This window comes from Archocentrus centrarchus, chromosome 9 (assembly GCF_007364275.1).
Source record: "Archocentrus centrarchus isolate MPI-CPG fArcCen1 chromosome 9, fArcCen1, whole genome shotgun sequence".
NCBI classification, from domain to species: Eukaryota; Metazoa; Chordata; class Actinopteri; order Cichliformes; family Cichlidae; genus Archocentrus; species Archocentrus centrarchus.
This window is the reverse complement of record NC_044354.1, coordinates 14764830-14776295: the sequence shown is the minus strand read 5'-3', so window position 1 is coordinate 14776295 and position 11466 is coordinate 14764830. Positions and strand designations below refer to the sequence as shown.

At 40.4% G+C, this 11466-nt stretch overlaps 1 protein-coding gene across 1 annotated transcript; it reads left to right on the top strand.

Annotated features, from left to right (window-relative positions):
- Window positions 1–240: 240 nt before the first annotated feature.
- ube3b (ubiquitin protein ligase E3B) lies at window positions 241–11407 on the top strand. Its single transcript, XM_030738500.1, has 27 exons — window positions 241–749; window positions 916–1084; window positions 1222–1339; window positions 1529–1588; window positions 1676–1780; window positions 2063–2159; window positions 2244–2329; window positions 2443–2525; window positions 2659–2764; window positions 2859–2979; window positions 3094–3271; window positions 4351–4517; window positions 4623–4790; window positions 4876–5047; window positions 5139–5257; window positions 5341–5455; window positions 5557–5656; window positions 5736–5855; window positions 5942–6118; window positions 6223–6333; window positions 6433–6570; window positions 6679–6744; window positions 6822–6880; window positions 7039–7221; window positions 7353–7464; window positions 7561–7653; window positions 9073–11407. Exons 2-27 carry the CDS (start codon window positions 924–926, stop codon window positions 9262–9264), a joined length of 3207 nt encoding a protein of 1068 aa, XP_030594360.1. The 5' UTR covers window positions 241–749; window positions 916–923; the 3' UTR covers window positions 9265–11407.
- Window positions 11408–11466: the final 59 nt, after the last annotated feature.

Below are 11466 nucleotides of genomic sequence, written 5' to 3'. Positions count from 1 at the left end.
TACGTTAAGGTGAAAAAGTATCCAACCAGTGGTATATGATAAATAAATAATAATGCAGTAGTTTATTTCCGCCCGCGTTATAGTCTACGCGTTTTTACTCGCATATTAACAAAAAAATGCTTTAATTACATTAGCCCGCACGTTTCCGCTGTTTAAGGAGTAACAGCGATAACAGTCCCCCCTCCACCCACCCAACACACTGGATTGAAGCTTTATTCAACGCCACAAATACAAAGTCGCTGTTGTTAGAACACGACCGAAGATAGTTTGGCATGTAGCAGACATTTTTCCATACTACACTCGTATCCCGAGTTATACTTGAAGACAAAAACTACCCGGAATCATTTAATGCGACACAGGGGGATTAATGGCTGCAGTCAATGTACTGATCTCCTCTCATTGTTTACATTTCGAAACGGTGTGTTCACGGCGTTTGCGAGACTGTCATTGAGACAGGGTAAAATCTAACCCCGCGGTGAAGCGAAATATCGCGAAACTAATGTGAATAAATTCTCCCCGGATCAGATTTAATCCAACAAGCAGCGAACTAGCCCTATGTGCTAACCTACCCAGCTCCATATTTACTGTATCGCTCCAGAGATGGCAAGTTAGCCTTCTTTTTTTGTTTATATATATATATTTGGCTTTTCGCCTGCGTGGATCTCAAGGACAACCAAATGACTGAAGAGCTATAGCGGCAGGTGAGCCCAAAGGCCAGACAAAATCCTCCTTTAACTTCACTTTCGCAGGTAAGTTTACTGTTATGCTTCCCCAAAAACAAAGCTGTGTTATCACAGACTTCCTAAAAAGCGGATGTCTTCTCCGATGCCACAAAATGCCATCAATGCCTGCATGCATATTATTCGTGTATAGTTTTTGTACAGCGGCCAAGCGGTTTGCATCCTTTCTTCCCAGGGTGCACCATGTTTAGTGTACCTCAAAGCTCCAAGTCCGAGTTCCTGGACAAAGCCAGGCAGGCTAGAGAGGAGAGGAAGGGTCAGAAGGAGAAGGAAAGAGCAGCAATCATCATTCAAGCCCTGGTCAGGAGATTTATCTGTCGCTGCAGACTCCAGAAGCAAATAAGGTGATCACCACTTTCCTTTTTGCAGATTTATTAGAAAACTGAGATTTGAAGAGTTTGATTCACTATTTGTCACGAGTGTATATTATGTTCATGTTTGTGCCCCCCCCCCCCCCCCCCCCCCCCCTTTCTTTCACCAGGAAAGAGATTGATGACTATTTTCAAGCTTCTGAAACTGGGACATCAAAAAGAAATGCACTTTCAATCTTCAAAATTGCTCGCAAATTGCTATTCATATATTGCCAAGAAGATAAGATGGTGAGTTACCAGCTATGCTAGTATTTAGATCAGTACCTAACAACTTATCCCTTAGTTGGTAAAAGTAAGTTGAATTTCATATCTGTGACACTTTTCATAGACCCTTGAGGTTTCTGTTAGCACGGCAGTAGTAGCTTATACACTTGTCCTTTGTTGTGCAATTCAAATGACTCTAATTTTGTGTTTCAGAGGTTTGAAAAACTCTGTCGTGCTATCCTGGCCAGTATGGAGGTTGAAAATGAACCTAAGGTGAGCATGCGTGTGTTTAAAGGCTTGTCATACCCAACGACAAATGTGATTCTTGTCTTAATGGGTCTTTGGCTGTTTGGTCTTCAGGTCTGGTATGTTTCCTTGGCTCTCTCCAAAGACCTCACTATTCCCTGGCTCAAACAGATAAAAGATGTGCTTTGGATTTGCTGTCAGCTACTGAAAAATTTAAAGGTTAGCCTCGATTTAAAGCTTGAAAACGGGCTTTGTACGGTTACCCTGAGTGGTCAAATGCACTGCAACCTAAATAAATGCCAGCAAAATGAAAAATGCTGTAAAAGCAACTTCTGTTGTGTGTGTGTTTTTCATGTGCTTTTGCAGCATTTTTCTATTTGCTGGTGTTTTCTCAAATTTCAGTGCGTTTGATCTCTCAGGGCCACTGTAGTTTTGAAATTCACTTTATCACTGTAAATGTACAATAATAATAATAATAATTGCATGTTTTGTGATTTCTAGCCCGACATACTTCAGGACAACAAACTGGTGACACTGTATCTCACCATGCTGGTAACCTTCACGGACACTTCAACCTGGCGGATAGTCAGAGGAAAGGGTACGTCTAAAGTCAACCTGTGGCTAATGTCTTATGGTTTTGCTTTCTGAAGAAAACCATTATATTTTCCTCTAAATATTTCAGGTGAGGCACTCAGACCTGCTTTGACAAGGATTTGTGAAAATATTATGGGCCATCTCAATCAAAAGGGATTCTATTCAACACTGCAGGTTCAGTATTACAATTCATTTGTTCATTTCTATCAAGATATTCAATGTAGTAGTATGGAATGGGGTTTCTTCTAAAATACAAGGCTCACTGTCTGTTAGCTTTTCTTGTTTAGATCTTGCTGACCAATGGCTTGGCTCGTTCTAAACCGTCTCTGTCCAAAGGCACTCTGACAGCCATTTTCACCTTGTCATTAAGGTAAGCTAGTATTTAAGCTTCAATTAAGTAGAGGATACATGTTAATTGCTCTTGTGTTATGCCTGTATATTCTGTTTATGAATTGTATTTTTATTTTCAGGCTTCCTTTTCAATTAAATTCCATATTTTTCAGGCCCGTCATTGCTGCTCACTTCTCGGAGAACCTGCTAAGATCATTCCTCATTCACATCATGTCAGTTCCAGCCATCATATCCCACCTCAGTGTCCTTACTCCAGAGGTAAAAGCGCTGTGATGTGTGTTTTTCGTTGCAAAGTGAGACCGCGTAATAAAGTGTAAGAAAGTATTTCTTAATATTTGCTTTGTCCCAACAGTGCATGACAACCATCCAGACGCATGACCTGCTGCGGAAATTCATTTTGTTTCTCAGTCGGGAAGAACAGTGTTCGGACATCTGTGTTTGCCTTGAGGGCAGCCACACACTGTGCCTACTAGGTATAGCATTTTGGTTCAATAGGATTGTGTACTTTCAATCAGTTACGTCTTCTGTACGAATGAAAAAGCAGTTATGTGTTATCTGTTTAACTGTCTGTTTTTCATGTTTGATAGGAAACCTGATTCACTTAGGCTACCTTAATGAGAAAGTGCTTGAAGAGGAGGCCAACCACTTTGTGAAGGACCTGACTGACATGCTGTCCTACTGCCAGAGATATGTATCCCAAAAGAAGTCCAACCTAACCCACTGGCATCCGGTGCTGGGTTGGTTCTCTCAAACTGTGGACTATGGGTAATTTAAATTCCTCATGTTTGTTTGACACAAGCTTCAGTTTAAAATTTAGACTGTAAATTAAGCTACCATATATGGGTGGTCCTGATAGCATATCTGTGGAGGGGAGAGGGCAGTGGACTTTTTAACCATATTTAACACAGTCTTGGAGAGTGAGAGGATACCTGAGGAATGGAGAAGAAGTCTACTGGAAGCCATTTTTAAGAGCAAAGGTGATGAAGAGCTGTAATAGTTACAGAGGGATGAAGCTGATGAGCCACACTGTGAAGCTTTGGGAAAGAGTGGTTGAAGCTAGGTTAAGAAGAGAGAGGACGATTAGTGAGTAGCAGTATGGCTACATGTTGATGGAGAAGTAAAGAGAAGGTCAGGAGGAGTTGCATTGTGTCTTTGTGGCTCTAGAGAAAGCATATGATAGGATGCCAAGAGAGGAACTGTGGTTCCACATGAGGAAGTCCGGAATAGCAGAGGAGTATATGAGGCTGGTTCAGTGGTGAGATGTGCGGTAGGAGTTACAGATGTGTTCAAGGTGGGGGTGTGTTTACATCAGGGATCATCTCTGAGCCTGTTCTTGTTTGCTATGGTGATGGACAGGTTGATGAAGTTAGGCAGGAGTCCATGGACTATAGAAATTGCAGACAACATCATGATCTGTAGTGAGAAGAGGGAGCAGGTGGGACAGAGCCTGGAGAAGTGGAGGTATGCACTGTAGAGAAGAGGAATGAAAGTCAGTAAAAGCAAGAAAAAAATATGTGTGTGAATGAGAGGGTGATGGGTGGAAAGGTGCACATGTGAGGAGTAGAGATAGTGAAGGTAAATGAGTTTAAAAACCTGGGAGGAAGACCACAGAGACAATTCACGGACGTAGTGAAGGAGGACATGCAAAGGGTTGGTGTGACAGAGGAGGATGCTAGGGATAGGGTGAGATGGAGGTAGATGATCAGCTGTGGCTACACCTAAAGGGAGCAGCCAGAAGAAGAAAATATGGATACATGTTTGTATTCTTGAGTTCTTTCACTTTTCCTTTGCTTAAAAAATGATATTTTCTCCCATCTGCCTCTTCTTTCTTCCATTCTCTGAAGTCTTAATGAGTCAATGCCCCTGGTAACTAGACAGCTTCAGCACCTGTGGGGTGTACCTGTTATCAGAACTCTTTTCAGTGATGTCCTCTCTAAAAAGCTGGAGAGTCAGGAGCCTGCTCCCCCCCCACCACAACCTAGCACATCACAAAATAATCTACCAGTCAAAAGTAAGTCCCTAATTTCTGTTCTAATATTTTGAAATAAGTACAAACTGCTGATTTTAAATAAAGGTTTTGAATATTTTTTCAAATCCCATGTCTGTGTTTTAACAGACCTCTTCAAGCGAGCATTTCAGAAGTCCGCCTCTGTGCGTAACATCCTGAAACCAGTTGGAGGAAAGCGAGTTGACTCAGCTGAAGTTCAGAAGGTGTGCAGCATCTGTGTGCTCTACCAGACCGCTCTGTCTACACTGACGCAAATACGCCTCCAGATACTCACTGGTCAGTCCAAGAAGCTGGTATTTTATTAAAACCTAACGTAAAAAGGAAACGATACTCAGTCTCTCTTCGTTCTGTTTTTCTGAAGGTCTTACACATCTTGATGACCTTTTGCCCAAACTTTGGGCCTTCATCTGTGAGCTTGGTCCTCAGGGAGGCCTCAAACTCTTCATGGAGTGTCTGAACAATGACACCGAAGAGTCAAAGCAGCTCCTGGCTATGCTCATGCTCTTCTGTGACTGCTCGCGCCACCTTATCACGTAATTTCGCTGCTCATTTATTTAATCTTATTAACTGTGCTTTCCAAAAGATGGCAGCATTTTATGTCACACATTTATGATTGTGTTTCAGAATTTTGGATGACATTGAAGTATATGAAGAGCAAACATCCTTCAAGATAGAGGAACTCATCACCATCTCCTCTTTTCTAAACACATTTGTATACAAGATGATATGGGATGGCATCTTAGGTGAGTGTGGGGTCATGATGGCACCTATTTGACAGGTTATGCTTTCTTATTGAAACGTGTGTTGTGTATTTTGTGTTTAATAGAAAATGCAAAAGGAGAGAAACTGGAGTTGTTCCACAGTGTTCATGGCTGGCTGATGGTGCTTTATGAACGGGACTGCAGGCGAAGGTTCACCCCTGACGACCACTGGCTACGCAAGTAAATGCAAACTCTGGAAGAGTGGCTGGCCTTCCATTTCAGAATTACTTGTTTTTGTGATTTTTAAACTCACCTCTGCATGTTATGGCTGTTGCATTCAGGGATCTGAAGCCTAGCTTGTTGTTCCAAGAGTTGGAGAAAGGCAAGAAAAGAGCCCAACTATTACTGCAGTACATTCCACATGTTATTCCACATAAAAACGTGAGTAAACAGGATTCTTTCATTTAAAGTGGAGTAGTTTCCTTTTTAGTTGTATAATTACTTTCCCCTCTCAATTTAGAGGGTGCTGCTGTTCAGGAACATTGTTACAAAGGAGAAAGAAAGCTTGGGGCTGGTGGAAACGAGCTCGGCTTCACCCCATGTCACGCATATTACAATTCGTCGCTCGCGGATGTTAGAGGTATGGATTCAGCAAATCAAATTGATTTACGTGGATGAAAGCAAATATATTGCTCCTGAGTAACACCAGGATTTCCCTGTCTTAAGGATGGATATGACCAACTGCGCCGGTTACCAGTGAATTCTATAAAAGGTGTCATTCGGGTGAAGTTTGTGAACGACCTGGGTGTGGATGAGGCTGGAATCGACCAGGATGGTGTCTTCAAGGAGTTTTTAGAGGAGATCATTAAGAAAGTTTTCAATCCTGCTCTCAACCTCTTCAAGGTAACTCAAGCAAATAGTGTGCCAATATTAAACAGCTACACTTACCAAGTTTGTGTGTGTGTTTTTTTTTTTTAAATATATGTTGTGATGATTATTTTTTGTAGACCACAAGCGGAAATGAGAGGCTATATCCTTCACCCACGTCTTACATCCACGAGAACCACTTGCAGCTCTTTGAGTTTGTGGGGAAGATGCTCGGGAAAGCTGTATATGAGGTACATGTCATATCTAAAATATACAGTCTCTGTAATATCTCTGAATAAAATGTTTGGTGAGCTTTAATGTTTCTATGCTTATCACTTCTGTGCATTCAGGGCATTGTTGTGGACGTCCCTTTTGCCTCCTTCTTCCTCAGCCAAGTCTTGGGTCACCACCACAGCACTTTCTACAGCTCCATTGATGAGCTTCCCTCACTGGATTCAGAGTTTTATAAGAACCTCACCTCCATCAAGGTAGCATACATACTTTTGACTTTGCTAAAAATCAGAAATAAGACAAAGATTGTTGTATTTCAGGTTCTGATATCCAGGGGATATTTCATTTTTGACTTCTTTTTTTAGCGCTATGATGGAGATGTAGGGGATCTAGGGCTGACTTTATCCTATGATGAGGATGTTATGGGGCAGGTAAGGATGGAATTAGTTGATACACTGTAGTTCATAAATACATAAAATACATGAGTTAACTTTATGTTCCCTTATAGCTTGTCTGTCATGAGTTGATACCTGGGGGGAAAACCATGCCAGTTACCAATGAAAACAAGTATGTACATTTAAATTCAGTAAAAGAAAAAAAAAGAAAAATAGGGCATGGAACCATTTTATGTCTAAAATTTTTTGTACTTGGTAAAGCACCTATCGAAATGTCACAGACCACTTATCACCACCTATTTTTGATGTTATCTTTGTCATGTCCTGCAGAATCAGCTACATCCACCTCATGGCTCACTTCCGGATGCACACGCAGATTAAGGAGCAGACGGCTGCTTTTATCCGAGGCTTCCGCAGCATCATTAATCCAGAGTGGTTGCACATGTTTTCCACCCCCGAGGTTCAACGTCTTATCTCAGGAGATAATGCTGAGATTGATCTAGATGACCTAAAGTATGCATCATTTTACCTTTTATTTTGGCCATACCTTCAATATGGATGATGTCTTTTACTTGTCATCCATGCTTTCTGTTTGTACAAGCAGTTAAATTTGTTCATCATTGTTGCCTTCCTCTCATTTTCAGGAAACACACGGTCTACTATGGAGGTTTTCACAGCAGCCATCGTGTCATCATCTGGCTGTGGGACATCCTGTCAAGCGACTTTAATGCTGAGGAGAGGGCGATGTTCCTTAAAGTAAGGTGTCTTGTGTTGAGCCAAATGCTTTCTATTGGTACCACAGTAGTTTAACCATTTTTTGTCTTTTTTGTTTTTTTTAATGTATTTTCACAGTTCGTTACCAGCTGCTCAAGGCCACCTCTTCTAGGTTTTGCCTACCTCAAACCGCCTTTCTCCATCCGCTGTGTGGAAGTTTCAGATGATCAGGTAAGAATAAAAGAGTTGCAGCTCACATTTATAAGATGTTGTTTTTTTTTATACAGGTAGGATCATATATTTTTAGACACTAACACAGTATATACAAACAACTATTATTTAAAAAAAACAAAAAAACAAAAAACACTGCTGTGAAGTGCAGACTTTAAAGACGGTATTCACATTCAGTTTTAGAAAAAAGGTTTAGGAATTATAGCTCCTACTTCTTTCAAAGGACCAAAGGTAATTAGGCAATTCCCTCAAAAGCTGTTGCGTGGAAGGATTTCTTCATTAATTAGGCAGATAAGGGTAGGGCCTAAGGTCTGAGGCTGCTGTTTTTTGAACCCATGACATGTGATTAAAGGAACACCCAGTGGAAGTAAAACCAGCCATTTGTAGATAGGGAAGACAAAGTAAATCAAAGAGATTAAAACATTAAAAGTGACCAAATTAACAAGCTTGGTAGATTCAGGGAGGAAAAAAAACAGGATGAGTGCAACAACATAAAAATGACTGGACGTTTGGGAACAATAGCAATGGTGGATGATCGCAGGATCCTTTCCATTGTAAAGAAAACCCTCTTCACAACATCCAGCCAAGTGGAGAACACTCTCCAGGGGGCATACTGTATATTCATCCAAGTCTACTACAGATAGATTTCATGAGAGGAAGTACAGAGTATTCGCCACAAGTTGAAAACCATTCATCAGTCTTGGGAACAGAAAGGCCAGATAACCATTCGGAAAAGCCAGACTAATCTTAAATTATCTGTCCAAAGAATGCCGGTCCAGAATTAACCTGTAATAGAATGATAGGAAGAAAAACGAATATAGAATCCTTAAAATTGTTGTTAATGTTAAGCATACAACATCATATGTAAGCTATAGTGGAGGAAGTGTAATGGCATGAAAAATGACAGAAAAAAGAAATAGAGAGAGCTATAAGTTCTATTCAGATTCAGCCTGGGAAACCGAGGTTAACCGACAGTGTACAGATGGAGATTTGGAGACTTGCCTGAGCCAATTACATGATCTCAGCCTGATTGTTGTATTTCACTTGCTGAAGACAAAATTAAAGCTAACAAACAACAACTTCCCAGGCAAATCATCTCAAAGGAAGAAACACATTGTTTGATGATGTCAGTGGGTTTCATGGATGGATGGATGGATGGATGTTTATTTGCCCAGTTACATTTGATCTCCTGAAAATAAAGGACTGTGTATAAAGCTGGCTCTAAAGCCTTGTACAATCCCTTGAATTAAACCTAATGGCCTATACTAATATTACAAGCTGATTGGTTAATTTCTAATCTAATATGGTGAGGTACAGAGCCAAAAGGATGAAAATTGTGTCCCGATTGTGTCCAAATCTTTCAGGACTTAACTGCAAGTGTGTACTGATGACATTTGACAGTTTCTTTGCTGTGTCTAGGACACTGGAGACACCCTCGGCAGTGTCCTCCGGGGCTTCTTTACTATCCGGAAGAAGGAACCAGGTGGGCGACTTCCAACTTCATCTACATGCTTCAACCTGCTCAAGCTGCCCAACTACAGCAAGAAAAGCATCCTACGTGACAAGCTGCGCTACGCTATCAGTATGAACACAGGCTTTGAGCTCTCCTAACTCTGTTGCATCAGGACAGTCTGCACAGGAGGGCTGCATTATACAGTCTGGTACCAAGCGAGAGACTCAGCTTACCTGTGTTGGAGCCTTTATTATCAAAGGGGCATCACCTAAACAAAACAGGACTCACCAAGGACCCTTCGCTCCATTTTGTCTCTTTTATAATCTGCATAAACTCTGAGGGAGTGAGCTCTAGTTATGCTAACTCTCCCATCAAAAGGGGATGCTGTTTCTGCAGAACAATCCAATTTCTAACATCTTCCTCTCTTTTTACCCCTCCAGAAATACAGTTTCTCAGGCTTAACAGAATAATGAGTCTAACACTCCCACTTCAAGCGAACTGGAAAGCAATACAGAAGCAATGCAAGCCATCACACACATTGTCAACTCACTTGAGTAAAACTAAGCGATGCATTGTTAATATACTTGCAAGCTTGGATTCTATTATCCAGGCAACATACAGCTGATATTGGATGAGTCTTAAAATGTCTTTGCTGAACATTATGCTTCTTGTATAAGCAGAAGACAAATCAATGTTTTGTGTGCAGTCTCCTCGAAGGAGGGGTGGCTCATAATGCCGATCCTGTGTCCATTACAGTATGTCCCATTTTTAAGCCTCTGTCCTTTTCTCCCCACTAAAAGACACCTGAGAGCCTGCCTCAGTTCCAGTGAAGCAGCAAATAATTCCTTAAGAAGTCTGATCTTGCTGTTTGATTATAAAAAAAAAAAAAAAGAAAGAAAAGAAAGAAAGATGTCCTTGCTGTAGCATCTGTTACTTTTGTCCCAAAGAACTGGAAATGTTTTGTCAGCATTTGTGTTTGCAGCTGTTCCATGTTGCACATCTGGGCTTGACTTCCACCTTAAAAACATGAAGAACAAAGTAAACCAATCATCTTATTCTATGTACTTAATACTAGGAAGAAAAAAAAAATTCTCACTACTCCTTGGATTAACGCTGAGTGCCTCATGAATCATCATCACCGGTTGCTCACACGTTTGACTGTGTTTCAATTGTAACCAATAACCACGATTTGGAAACAAGCCATAGAAATGTGGGGGCTATGGTCCTGGACGTATTCTCTGCTTATAGGAACAACAAAGAGTGGAAACACTGTAATACCACAACAACCGCGGAGGGTTTTACTACAACGCTCTCTGATCTGTGGACTTTTGAAGCCATGCGGAAAAGATTTTGAGGTGTGAAAACCTTATTACATGATGTCACGGACTGGTTCGTCAACCAAATGCGACTGCTTGACTCAATGTTCCCTCGGAAACGTTGCACATGAGGGTGACTCTTACTTTATAAGCTTAAAAATTACTTTACACAGGGTTCATTTACAGCTGAAAGTTCAGGCAGAGACTTTTTGGTTATTTTCCAGAAAAAGGACTGCATCATTAAAAGGATTAGAAGAAGAAAAAAATCTAATCTTAACCAAGTTCTTTAATATGCAAAAAAAAAAAAAAAATGTTTTGTCATGAGAGTATGGATAATTTTGTTAGTAAGTAACCGTATTTCTAAGAAGTTACATGATGGCCACTAACTCGTGAAAACAAGTGATTTATGAATGCAGAAAATGCAACTATTACATATATACAAATAGGACTGGCTGCAATGCATTTATCAAGTCTACTAATGACATTAGACTCAAATCTGACAAATCAATTAGGAGGATCTTCCTGCAGCATTTCTCCTCTTAAAGTATTCGAGCAACAACTGAAAGCACTGCAAATGGATTTATATGACACACTACAACTGCTTACGAGTGTTTGTGTGTGTGTAGTAGTGTGCAAGAGTGGTGAAAGATACCTCACATGCTTGTCTGTCTCCTGATGACGTCGCTCATCTCTTTAAATGATGTCAAGAGAAGACTTTGTGTGTACCAGTGATTGCTGATGCTGACTCTTTTAGTACAACAAATAAATAAATAAAAATAAATGATCCTGGACATGCTCCTGACCGCCCTTTCTAAGTTTTTTCTTTCTCTTTTTAAAAGTGTCTCTGAATCTAGCTGCACTACAGTATGGAATATTATTGTTTGTTTGTTTTTTTAAAAATCATGTAAGATTTTGTCCATTTGTATGATACCTTCTCCTGTAATATTAAATCATGTACACGTGTTCTATAAATGATTTACTTTAACTCATTTGCACACAATTTGTGTATTTTCTTTTCGCAACACGTTAATTAGTTGATTACAA

Excerpts from the sequence above, each read along its gene's own strand:
- ube3b (XM_030738500.1), top strand. The coding sequence starts at position 924 with ATGTTTAGTGTACCTCAAAGCTCCAAGTCCGAGTTCCTGGACAAAGCC. Across the intron at positions 5,258-5,340 it reads GATATGGGATGGCATCTTAG|AAAATGCAAAAGGAGAGAAA; the intron begins GTGAGTGTGGGG and ends TGTGTTTAATAG. Across the intron at positions 5,456-5,556 it reads GACGACCACTGGCTACGCAA|GGATCTGAAGCCTAGCTTGT; the intron begins GTAAATGCAAAC and ends TGTTGCATTCAG.